This window comes from Periplaneta americana, chromosome 1 (assembly GCF_040183065.1).
Source record: "Periplaneta americana isolate PAMFEO1 chromosome 1, P.americana_PAMFEO1_priV1, whole genome shotgun sequence".
Classification (NCBI taxonomy): domain Eukaryota; kingdom Metazoa; phylum Arthropoda; class Insecta; order Blattodea; family Blattidae; genus Periplaneta; species Periplaneta americana.
The window spans coordinates 54,815,824-54,829,831 of record NC_091117.1 but is presented as its reverse complement, the minus strand read 5'-3'; the positions used below and the strand labels follow the sequence as shown (position 1 = coordinate 54,829,831).

At 34.6% G+C, this 14,008-nt stretch overlaps 1 protein-coding gene across 4 annotated transcripts in view; it reads right to left on the bottom strand.

The window, feature by feature from the left end:
* The window catches only part of Tlk (Tousled-like kinase), a 438,411-nt gene that overhangs the window by 91,733 nt on the left and 332,670 nt on the right, over positions 1-14,008 (bottom strand). For all 4 annotated transcript variants that reach the window (XM_069820426.1, XM_069820455.1, XM_069820436.1 and 1 more), the window contains one exon: positions 597-758. In XM_069820426.1, coding sequence (XP_069676527.1) covers positions 597-758 — 162 coding nt within the window. The remainder of the gene's footprint in view (positions 1-596; positions 759-14,008) is intronic.

Sequence of the window (14,008 nt, the reverse complement as noted above, 5' to 3'; positions counted from 1 at the left end):
TGTATTTTACAGAATGTTTACTTTAACCCTCATTACCCATTTTTGACTTACACCACTTCTGCTCTGAACGGCTCATATATTAGAATAAATAAAAAGATTTATTATGCGTTTTGCATATGAATGGTCACTTAGAAAATTAGGCTGAAAATCTGCGCAGTTTGGCAACATCGCGACGCCGGCTCACCTAAGAAAACACACGAACTCGGTCTGAACAGCAGAGTTCCGTCCCGTAGTCACCGCAGTAGGGTTGCCAGACTTCCTAATGGCAGAAAATAACGATACGGTGTTAATCTTTTTATTTAAAAACAGCTAACGGATAAATCATTCCTTATCAGTGTCTGTAATGATAAGAGTAAAAATCAGAATCGTACGGATAATACTTATCAAGTAAAATAGTGTTAACATTTAGGGGAAATTATTTTTTTTTTCTGAGAAAAGTATTCATTTGTGACTAAAGTTGTATGAAAATTTTTTGTTGTACTCTATCCAATCAACAAAAATCTGCACAGTTATATTACTTCCACCCTGTATATTATATAGTGACAAAAAAGTCACATTAAAGATAACTAAATGTGATAGGATCAGTGTAGTCTGACCTGCTGGGCGCTTTGTTGTCGATCCCTGCTGCCTCCACTACCGCCGCCGCTCCCGCCTCCCACCGTTGACCAGTCTACACCAGGAGTCGTGGTGGTAGGCATTCCGCAACGGCTAGGACACTGAGGACAGCTACTGTTGTTGGAGGAATAGTCGCCTGACCCCTGAATTCCAAACAAAATCACTTTACATCACAGAAACTAGCATAATACAAGAATTATATAGACTACAGTAAATCAAGCCATTAAGATAAGTACAATAAAACCTGTGAAGGTGACCGCTTCCGTAACATAACCACATAACTTAAGGGGTTATGTACAGCTTACAGCAGTAACATTTTTGGAAACATTCAACATTTTTTCCCTCCATTACTACATCTTGTACAATAATGAAAATTGGTATGCGTAAAATAAAACACTGTCCTTCTGCTATACGAAAAAAATATTTTTAGGATTAAAAAACAATTGTGTGTATATATATATATTTTAATCCAGAACGGTGGCAGTTCACTGTGCAGTGATGAAGCGTTTCCCTCATAACTAATAAACTTGTTAACTTTCTCATGTTCGCTCTCTTTTATTTTATTGCTAAAACTCATGTTTACAATATTATGCTCTTTCAACTACAATTCTTAATAAATATATTTTTTAAATTTTGTGTTAGAAGAAAATACTGATATTTGACCATTTTTAATTAATTTATTTATCAGACAATCTATCAAAGATAGAGAAGTGATCTTGCATCATATTGTAGATATGACATGCATAAATACACACAAAAAAATTTCATCGCATAATGTTTTTGAGTTATGTGATAAACGCTTCGTCACTGCACTGTGAACTAAATTTTGAAAAAAAAAAAAAAAAAGTATATATATATATATATATATATATATATTTTTTAATCGTAAAAATATTTTTTCATATAGCAGAAGGACAGTGTTTCACACATACTAATTTTCATTATTGTACAAAACACAGTAAAGAGAAAAAAAATATGTTGAATATTTCCAAAATTTTACTGCTGTAAGCTGTACCTAACCCCTTAATTGACAACATTTTATGGAACCGACAAATTTTCGTTTGTTTATAAGCAGACATCGGATTCTAGGGCAAATGCCTATTTTGTTTTTTTAGGAGAAAAGTAAAAATAATTATTAATATTTGTGTTTCATGGAAATTGAAAGGTATTCAAAGAGTTTTATAGTGCCCTAAAATGCCCTAAAACGGTTATTAGAGCCTAATTTGTTAATATTCGCCTAAAAATGCCTAACTCACTGTAAAGTTTCGCATTTTACTCTTACTTTTTATAATTTATACATGCATTCACTGCGAAATTTAAGGCATTTAAAAAGTGGAAAGTTTGCTTCACACCGGCCATGAAACCATTGATAAAGGAAACAAAATGTTTTGAATCTCACGACACTCGCAATAGATTTCACCGAATTTAACATGTTTGGAGGCATAAATGCCGACAAAGAACCAACCTTAGTTTTGAAGCAGGCAACAATCACATGTGCTGCTACCGATTCAGAGATATACTATACTATGAAAATGACTGTTTTCGGTCTGAAACCGATTAGCTGTACTGCCCTTCAGAGTGTCATAAAATCATAATTTTTGGAGAAAGAGTGTTTTTGAAATATTTATGAAAAGTCGTAAAACTGCGAATTAGTAGGGTAAACCGTTACAAAATATTTAAAAGAATGGCCCTCCTAGTGTTAACACTACCAGGAAATGCAACAATAAGTGGAACTTTGTATTTTTGTCCAATTGAATCTCAATAACAACGGTTCATTTGAATGCTCGTTAGCAGTTGCTCTTTCCCTCACCTTATTTGTGTTGAGAAGTTTTGTGCGGTAGGACGTTTTCCTGTGAAGTTTAACGCGATAATGCCGAAAAATATAAGTGCGAAATCTACATTGATCCGGCAATGGCTAACAGAATATTCAGAATTCACTTATGATGGAAAAATAATATTCTGCAAGATTTGTAGCAAACAGGTATGTAACAATAGTTGAAATATATAAATTCTATTAATTTTAATGAGTAGGCCTATAATATTTATATACATTGACTGAGCTATCCTGAGGTATAATTCTTTTTAAGACCACTACACTTTAACCTTTTAAATTCCGATAGTTAAAGTATTTGCAGGTCATTAAAATTTTGATTGTTCGAACCCATTAACTTTGTGATAGAAATACGGCAATACAACAATTAGGATTTTATTTTAATTCAGTTTACTTTACATTTTTAGATTTCGCAAGAAAAGAAGTGCCACCTAAAGCAGCATGTGCAAGGAGCGGCTCATAAGGCTAAAGCTCAGCAGAAAAATCAACTGCAACAAACTTTACTAACACAGCCTACTTCATCCAATCTCAGCAGCAATTTCTATGCTGATTTAACCAGAGCGTTTGTTGCTGCTAACATTCCCTGGAATGCAATTGAAAATCCGGTTTTAAGACAGTTTTTACAAAAATACTGCAAACAAAATATCCCATCTGAGTCGACCCTAAGAAAAAATTACTTAGACAGAATATACAATGAAACTTTAGCTTCCATTCGGGAGGATATAGGTGATTCTTACATATGGGTCTCTGTGGATGAAACCTCAGATCCTATGAATAGGTATATAGCAAATATGGTAGTAGGAAAACTTAGTCCTCATGGACCTTCGATTCCACACCACGTATGTGTTAAGGAACTTTCGAAAGTGAATAGCCAAGCCATTGCTTATTTTGTAAATAAAGGCCTACAGTCTTTATACTCAGGTAATATAGACGATTCTAAAGTTCTGTTGTTTTGTACTGATGCTGCCTCATACATGGTTGCTGCAGCTCCACTTCTTAAAACATTTTATCCTAACCTCACGCATGTAACCTGTCTAGCACATGGCCTTCACAGGGTTTCTGAAACAATCCGGAATGAATTTCCTCTTGTCAATTCGTTTATTTCTAACACAAAAAAATGTTTTTGTAAAGCCCCATCCAGGATTTCAATATTCAGAGAGAACTTTCCAGATATCCCACTCCCACCTCAGCCAGTTGTTACACGATGGGGGAACCTGGATTCAGTCAGTGGTGTATTATTCTAAGTATTTTAAAGAAGTGGTCACAGTTATTGATAAATTACCTGAAACTGATAGTGCAGCGTGTGTGAAAGCAGTGAAAGATTGTCTGAATGAATCACGAGTGAAAAACGATATTGCCTACATACCTGCAAGCATTGAACAATTAGAACGTGAAAAACAATCTCTTTGTAGCCAAATAGCAATAGTAAAGGAAGCTCAAGTGAACATACATTCTGCTTTGGGCGAAACTGGGAAAAAAGTTAAAAATAAGTGGGACAACGTATTAAATAAGAATGTAGGATTTTCATTGTTGGAAAAAGTATCAAGAGTGATATCGGGGGAAAGTGTAAATGTTCCAGTAAGTATTGATGTTTCTATTGTACCTAATTTAAAATTTGCGCCTCTCACAACAGTTTCGGTTGAAAGAAGTTTTTCTGCTTTCAAAATGATTCTCAGTGACAAAAGGCAAAGGTTAACTGTGGTGAATTTAGAAAAAATTCTGGTGGTGTACTGTGCAGATAATTATAATAAAGTCTGAGCATGGAACTGAATTTCAATAACTTAAAATGAGTAATCTTGATATCAATAATCATTATTTCATTAGTTTCAATATATTAAATTTGTGCAGCTCTGTTTATAAATATAATATAGTATTCTTTTTTAATGTTTAAACATACTCTTTTGTGCGTATTTTAGTGTATAACTAAAAATTTCAGTGAAAGAAATAAGTATGATACCTTGATGTGCCTAAAATGCCTATTTTCATTAAAATAGAGCCTAATTTTACAAATTTTGAGCTTATTTTAGGCGCCTAAAACTGCAATTTTTAGTGCCTAAAAATCCGATGTCTATTTATAAGATATACTTTACTCTGTATGCTGACAACCTAACTTGGATTGTTATCACAGCTTAATAATATTTTATGCACTTTTCACCTGTGTCACTGACTACTGTAACAGTAGTTCAAAATTTTGTGTAGTATTACACATTAATTTCTCATAAATGTACAAAGGTGAATTCCATAGTACCTTTAAAGCTTTCACCCACTCTCTTGTGCTTAGAAATAGCAGTAACCACTATCTGCAAACTATTGTAAGTGGTCAACCACGCCTTCCTATAAAACATGATGAAAGCTAATTGTGAGTGTCTTTAGACGATGAACATTTATATTTCATGAAGAAGTGCCCTCAACCCCGGAAGAAGTGTTAGTAAAAATTTAGAGTGCAAATGAGAAAGAAGAATGCAATGATGATAAAAGTGAAATCTCTGTAACAAAAGAAGAAATAGAGGATTCGGTTCCGACACAGAGCTAAGCCCTAAATGTGTCGACCAATTAATTAAATATCGCAATGTTAATAATTCAAATGTTGTAGAAGAACTGGTTCTAATATACAAGCACTGAAATTAGGACGTTTAAATCTAAGACGACAATGAAACAAACTCATATTAAATACTTCCTATTCGAAATAAATAGGCTGTACGGTAGTGTACTGTATTTTCACAAATCTTGTAATGTAAATTTTGAATAGTCATGTACGTTTGTTGCATTTTCAATGTAATAATAATAATAATAATTAATAATAATAATAATAATAATAATAATAATAATAATAATAAATAATAATAATTATTATTATAGTAGGTTATTTTACAACTCTTTATCAACTGCTGTGGTTATCTATCGTCGGAATGAAATGATAATACCGGCGAAATGAGTCCAGGGTCCAGCGCCGAAAGTTAACCAGTATTTGCTCTTAATGAGTTAGAGGGAAAACCCCGGAAAAACTCAACCAGACTTGTACCAACCAGGATTTGAACCCGGGCCCGCTCGTTTCTGGCCCAGGCATACTGTTACTCCACAGCGGTGGCCTTCATTATTATTATTATTATTATTATTATTATTATTATTATTATTATTATTATTATTATCATTATTATTATTCTAGTAGTAGTAGTAGTAGTAGTAGTATTAAAAATAAAAAATTAGTATTTATTAGTATTTATGCCCTTCTAAGTTCTATTCATTAGGTACAGTAGTGGCAAAAAAAAAAAACCGGACCGACTCTTGTACCTGATACAAAAGAATCCTGTGCTGTGTATTGTGTCAATCTGTGGTAATTTCAATATGGATAGTGAAGCCAGAGGTATGTACTGCTATTTAATGTAAAAATACGCAGCTATCTTCGACGAATAGAGGTAGAAATGTAATATTGGTGCCAGATGAAAATAAAAGTCTCAAAGGTTTTCGTCTGTAAGTTTGAGGCACTGAAGGAAACAAAAGACGGTAAGAATCGAACAAATGCAATAAATTTCATTGTTACAAGATGGATGTGTTTTGTGACTAGCCAAATTTGAATCTGTGGCTCTGAAATCAGCTACAAGGGTCGGTCCGGTTTTTTTGCCATTACTGTGGATAATAATTAATCTTCATAGGTGTTTGGAAAAAACTCTGCAATATCACCATCTCCATACAGTGACTAGATTTGACCGAAATGAAATATGGTCAACTTACACGCGTTTTACTGTACTTATCTGGGAATGAAGAATTTATTAATATTATTTTAGAGTCGTAGACCAAAACGGTATCTTTACAACAGTAAACCGAAACTTTCGTTTACCATCTCTATAATATGTTGACTAGATTTAACCGGGACGAAAGGTGGTCAACTTACACACGTTTTACTGTACCTATGTGGGGATGAAGATTTATCAATATTATCTTGGAGTCGTAGACGAAACGGCATCTATATAACAACTCTCATAAATCGAAATTCTCGTTTATGTCTTAGCTAATCAGACTTTTAGAAGCAGAGCAATACAATACTAATCATAGGGATATATGAATCAAATCAAAACAGAACTCAGAATGAAATAATGAAAAATTGTATAATACTTATTGCAGGGCAGAGTTTCGTATTACACAATGTGCTCCTTTTTAAGCAATACTTTCAAGTATTACGGGGAAGATAATAAAAATTATACGACCTTGAATTTTAGGAGAGTAGAAATAAAAACGTAGCACATACATGTATTTCTGCAAACACATTTGCGTTACCGTTTTTTCAACCTTTCTCTTTCTTATGTCACTGGTAAAAAGAGTACGTGTACCCTATTCAAGTGTATTATGTATAGTATATAGTCCATAACTTTCTGTAACTTAAAATAAATGAACATGAAAATAATATAGACGCTAGAAGTAAATTATTATAAATGTAACTACTAGACAATGTTTGTATCACCTGCTATAAACAATGATGAACACAAATACGCAAACACTCAGAACTAAACATGCCAATGACAATCGAATCACGAGCTCCGAAAGTAATGCTTATTTCTTAAATTGAAACTACTGCTGTGAAAACCAGTCTAGGCTGTGCTATGTGAATATCTGAATTTTGAACTTTCCCGCCCGCGCCTCGCAAATTCCATTTCTACCCATCAGTTGTAGACGTAGCAGTGAATAAAAGTGAAGAGTGACATCTAAGTCTGTTTCAATCAGCGACGCCCAGTGTTGCCACTTTTGGTACAGTTGTACGGATTTGGTGTAATTTTAAATAGTCTTTACTCTGGTACGTACAGTGAATTTTTTGGTACAATTTGATATAATTTGGTACAATCTGTACTTTTTTTATTTTATAATGTGAAACAGAAATTTAATGTTTTATGAGCTACCAATGTTAATAAATTACTGGTAGCAACAGCATGCTTATTGTCAATTGTCAACAATGATATTTAGTCAGCTTGAAATTAAACCTAATAATTAGGCGCATCCAGAAATACGGTTTGGTGAGGGCTATTAAATTTATAATCAGTGTCATAGAGCAACAATGAAACTGTATGGCTGTAGGCCATTCTTACATGAAATGTGGATGGTTGGAATGGTTGCAGCTACTGCAGAAGCTCCGAATAAAAGTTACAGAACTTCGAACACTACCATAGAAAGTTAAAAAAAAAAGTATATTGTAAAAAGCCCATTCACGTACAGATCTGTTTAAAAATAAATGTTTCAAATAGATAATAGATAGAGACACGTTAAGATATTAAAAAGTTTTCTTCTTTCTCCCTTCCTTTTCCCCTATTTTTTTCTTTTTTGATTTGGGGAGCTTGAGCTTCCTCAGTCCCCCCCCCCGTGGGTACGCCACTGTAATTGGGAATATAAATGAATTCCTTTTAATTTTTTTTTCCTTTTTTTTAACGCTCTCTTTACTGGTATCTTGAAAATAGGTTTCTGTTATTTTGACGAAATAATTAATTAATATCACCATGGGACAACATTGGGTAGATATATATATATATATATATATATATATATATATAAAACTCGTATTGCTGTAAAGATAGTAAAGGGACGGACAACAACAAATGTTATTTTCCTTTAGCCTATGTATTAATATATTTTTCAAGAATTTGTAATTTGTTGGGTGGGTGCAAGAGATTGATAAATTTGGTACATTAAGTAAGGGAAAAAGTACGGTTTGGTGCAATTTGATACAATTTTCCGTAATATCTGGTACATTTTATTTTTTGGTCAGTGGCAACACTGGCGACGCCTGATAAGTTTCTGAATGGAGAGTACATTTCTCATTAAAATTCATCAGCGTTTGAAGAAATTTTATGGGGAATAGATAGTCGATATCAGCACTGTGAGGAGGAAAGTAAGACGTGTGAGTGATAAAGGAAGTTGTATGAAACGCATACCAAGGTCAGGTCGCCCTTGCGCCGGGATGTCCGAAAGGGGGTAATTCCTGTGGACGTCTTCCAACAAAACAGTACGATAAATTCGGCTAGTTATAATATCCAAGAATGTAGAGCCCCGGACTGTACAAATTCGAATGGAGAAAAAAGATAATGTAGCTACTTCGTCAAAGCAACGCAAGGCGCACTATAACTCTGTAAAGGTGCATATACACGGTTCAATTTTCCATGCGCGTACGCATGCAATCTGGGAAGAATATTGAAAGAATCAAGTTTAAAAAGCACGTTCAATTAATATCCATGAAGATTTTTGTCTACATGGTGCACCGTTTTTTAATGTCATCTTCACTACGTATATAAGTTAATATTAAATAATTCATTGCTTGAATGCTTAAAGCTGAAAGAAAAGTTGAACAGTGTAAATGTACCTTAAGAGTACCCAGTGCAAAACTTCGATAGACTTGTCTTGTATCAACTGTTCAGTCCAATTAAAGATGGACTTCTGAGGGCAGCGCTTCTCCGATGATGATGCAGCCACTGAGATTGTTTAGAAGTGGCTCATTCAGACCAATGACCTTAACATTTAAATGTATGTTTTCCAATGGATTGCCCATTCAGAAACATGTCTAAAAATACTGCTTTCCTACAAGTGACACTGTATGCATTGAGTAACAAACTTTTCTAGACTATATTGTATTACCATGTATTGTGGGGTCCCTATCACCACGGCATGGCGCGTCCTTAGGTTGCGGATAGAGGAGACGGCCTCCAGATATGGAGGGTAGCTGCGAATATATTGAATAAGGAGTCGTGGACAGTCGATAAGGAGTGGTCCTCCAGCTTGGGGATTAGGCGAAGGGCTAATAACCCATCACCGTAAAAAATAGCTTGTTACGAAAGCATATAATAAGCCTCGGAATGAGACTGATTCTCTGGAACGACCACAGCAGAGAAAAAAAAGGTTATGAGATTTGGTACTTGGAACGTACAGTAAGTGGTCTTTATAGAGCAGGAGGGGTAACATTAGCAGAAAATGGATCTGGGGAAGGTGAGATATGATGATAGAGACTGGATTAATCTTGCACAGGATAAGGACCGATGGCGGACTTATGTGAAGGCGGCAACGAACCTCCGGGTTCCTTAAAAGCCGTAAGTAAATAAGTAAGTAAGGAACTAAGTAAAGTATACTGTAAGTGGCGTGGAAAACTGTTATAAAACGAAATATTTATTCATTGTGACAATATTACTGACAGATTTAGTTTTGTACTAAGCCCCACTCAACTTACACGAGAAGATGTGAACTTAAATTTCAGCTTCTTCTTTATGAAAATTCACGTAAAACTTATTATGCAATTCCAACAATTGAGAACGTTTAGAACATTTAATTTAGTAAATTTGGTTACTTAAATTTACTGTTTTCATCCTACAACCAATTGACAATAGCAATCCAGGTCGCAAGGCGACGATAGAAAACAAAGTGAGAATAAGTGAATGAGGTGTATAAGCAATTGAATATTCTTTCAAGTTTTAACTGTATTTAAACTTCCCCCTCAATATCTAAATTGACGTTGTTTTTTGTTTAAAATAAATTTAAATGAAACGTAATTATTTAGACTGGGACGTTTTGAAATGAAAGCCCTGTATATAATTCATAACTTATAGAAAAACGATTGACTTATTAGCAAAACTCTCTTTATACACAGAATGTTGTGGTATAAGGTTATGTTACAGGAATAAGGTACCGGTGCTTAAATGGATTTATAATACTAAAGGCAATGTATCGTCCGACACTTTAATATTTATGAAAACAATTAAAAACTTCGGATTTATTTTCCCTTACGAACTTGTTTTAGTGAACTTAACACACATATTGGCTACTCCACGTCAACTTCAAACTAACTTCAACATTTCTGTGTTCTATGATTTTGACACAAAGAGCTCAAATGCATACACTAATATTCATTCATAGTCTTTTGCTCAAAAACAGGTCTTTCACTGCAAACCCACGCCGTCCAAGTTTAGCCCGGAATGAATAAACTCTCATATGCGCCTACATCGCAAAGGAGGACACAACCATAATCAAAAAAAAAAGATATTATGTAAAAGACACATACTGTCCTCCCAACATAATGATTTATGTCCTTAAAACAACTGATTTAACTTGTACAAAGAGTTTAATAAATAAGATAAAATAAAATAATCGATATTTTATTAAAATATCAGAAAAATGATTTAATTTCAAAATAATGCAGTTCTTAAGTTAACAGTATTGTTATATTTGTCAGTCAACTTTAAATTCATAGTTATGGTGGCCTTTACAGTATTTTATAAATCATTAGTCTCAGAATCGGTTGCAGCTGCAACTTAATTTAAACTTAAAAAATTATAGCAGCCGAGACACACATAAACATATTCCGAAGACAAAATAATCCGGCTTCTGGCGCGACGGAGTTGAAGCTAAAAACCTCTGTTTACTATACTCAATAGCAACATCACTCAACATATTTAATGGCGGAAGCATAACCTTTCGCAACTCGTAAGCGGCATTGCACACAAAGAGGGTGTAAGGTTTCGCTTTCACGTTAATATACCGAATTTCTAATGCAGAATGACGCAATTAACAAAAATACTTTTTCTGTGTATTACCTTATACCGAGCTGCTACCAGGAAGTCAAAAGAAAGATAGCAATGGAAAAGAAAGCGTTTAATAGAAAAAGGAGCATCATCTGCGAACCTCTGGAAAAACAACTAATGAAGAGACTAGTGAAGTGCTTTGTGTGGAGTGTGGCAGTGTACAAGGTTCAATGAATATATTTCCGAATTGCACTTGTATTTTGTTGTACCGTTAAACATACATGCGCGTGTTACTGAAGATCATTGCTTCCATGCCTGTTGAGTCAGTACATCAAACAGCGTATGATTGTCTTTAAGAACTGAGCTTCTACATGTGATTTTGTGCAAACATGTCAAGGATCTATTGCAATTTTCCCTGGAATCTCTCCATATACGCCTTGTGGTAGTCTTCTTCATTGCCTTTAAAGTCATGCATTTAATAGAGATTCCAGGTGCTTCACTGGTTCTAGATAACTTCTCCGTTTCCTAAATCTTGTGTGTTGCATACATTCAGGGCAGTCCGAAACTTATTGATTGTCCCTTGTATGGGGCAGAAACATGGGCATTACGACGAAGTGAAGAGAAGAGACTAGAAGCATTTCAAATGTGGGTATGGAGAAGAATGGTGCGTATGAAATGGACAGACAGATTAAGAAATGAAGTTGTGTTGGAAAGAGTGGGTGAAGAAAGAACGATGCTGAAACTGATCAGAAAGAGAAAAAGGAACGGGTTGAGTCACTGGTTGAGAGAAACTCCCTACTGAACTATGCACTGGAAGGAATGGTGAACGGGAGAAGATGTGCAATTTGTTTAAGTTAAATTTCATTTGTATATTCATTTTACTGTCACTCCTGAAAAATAATTTTTCCAAACATTGTCCTTCATAATAATATCTTCATTTATTTGGACCAGAAATTTTACCAACTTATTTAACAATACGATAATACAATTTTATCTTAAGAATGACAAACAAACGTAATATAAAAATAAATATACTGTCCATTAAACACTGTGCTTCCATTTCGTGTGTTTTACAACTTAAATTAAAAATTGTAATCCGTCACATTGTCAGTAAACACTGTTGTGGATATTCGAGCCGTCGGATATGCTACATGTTTTCTTCTATTACATTTTCCATCTTGAAAGTAATGCGAAAGTGATGCTCCTATGTTTTACAGACCTCTGTTCTGGAGATTTCGTGGTTGCAATTCCTTCATGATACAGACGGGGATCAAATTCGGGTCTCCACGGTGAAGGAACCTCAGGAATTACACTCAGCACCCCCTTCCTGCAGGTGAAGTAAATATCCCAGAAAAAAAGCGAGGGAATTACGCGATAATATACGGTATGATAAAGAAGTGCAACATCTTGGGAATCCAACTTCTGTTTGGTTTGACCTCGAACTGTGATAGCATTCATGTGTGTATAAAGTGTTTAAAGCTGTAATATATTTTAAGTCAATATTAACAAGGGGTCCCATACATGTATGAAGATGTGTTATCGCAATCGTATAGAAACTGCTATTTTCCTCTCCGATAAAATTTTCAGAACGGCTCTGAGTATCAGGGATTCTTCTAAGAATAAAGTTGCCATATAGTAACATTATCACGAAACCATAAGGACTCTACTTACATATGACACAACTTCACTTACATTCTTCACAATATAAGGCTACAAATGGAAATCGCGACGACAATAAATCAGTGCTATGCAAGTGGTTCCAACGCGAAATAAACGAGCAAAATTAGGCTATAGGAGACAGTTATTTTTCCTGCTCATCCTCCTACTTTTGAACACATCTGTGCGACTTGGCTTTTCGAGGACTGAACCCGGTAGTCTGATGCTGTATGCTGCAGCCTCATAATTAGGGCTAGGAGTCTTAATTTGCACTGTAATAGAAACGCGTAATTTTGTTTTAAGTTTCGTATAAGGCACAAGAGCATATACTTTAAATTTTATTTCACATAAAACACATATTTTAAACTTCTGTGTAAATATATATTTTCAAATATTAACATAAAAATTAAGTTTTCGTCAAATAATTTTCGACAAAAGCACCATTTCAAATTAATGACCACCCGAAAAATGTTCAGTGTAGTTGCTTAGACATGACAGCTGCAACTCTTTCTCCGAATTGTCTATCTGTGGACTTATGGAACTGCATCTGCTCTCTCACCACAAGCGACATGATCTGTCACCACCAAAAATTGTACTGTAACTAACACACATAAACACTTATGTGTTATTTAGGAGAGCTTTGATAAGTTATCATCCCGCTGATTCAGGAAGCAATTATAATTTCATTGAACATTAGCTGCCTCTATTTTCGTTTCCAATCAAACATGTCTCTAGAGATGCATGTTGATTCCCAATGGTTAGGGCGCTCTTTTTCCCAGTACAAGGCAGTGTTCCGCGATAATCGTCAGTCATTTGTGATGGAAAACTTGAGGATGAATCTCATTGTGTACTGTAATTCTTCAGCAATTGGCTAGAAAGCATAATTTATACTGGTGAGTACTGTATATTATTTACATTCACATAAAATAATTGACACATAATTAAGTATTTTTTTCTTTTCTCTCACATATTTTCCTTATTTTTAGCACATAAAAATAAATATTTTCTCGATTTTAGCATCTAAAAATCCGAGCCCTACTCATAATAATGCGTGTAATCACAGTCACATCGAACGGTCCAAGACAAAACCGTCCTGTCCGAGACAGAATGTCCGATGCAGTATGCTGCTGGCGTTAGACTTGCTTTGGCCCATTCTTCAATCTATACGAGTATATGCCATGATTGTCCAAGTCCGATCGGTACAGTGGTGTTCACCTGAGATTGTTTCTTAAAAAGTTAATATGGCCATTTTTTTAATGTTTCCAACTGTTACCAGATATCACCAAAATAAGTAAAATCACAATGCATTGTACTGAAACAATAATATTCATTTATTTACGATTGATTGATTCACTGATCTATAGTCCCGTCGCTCTAATTTCCGGCAGCCAATCGCGTTGCATGTCTGCTACATTTA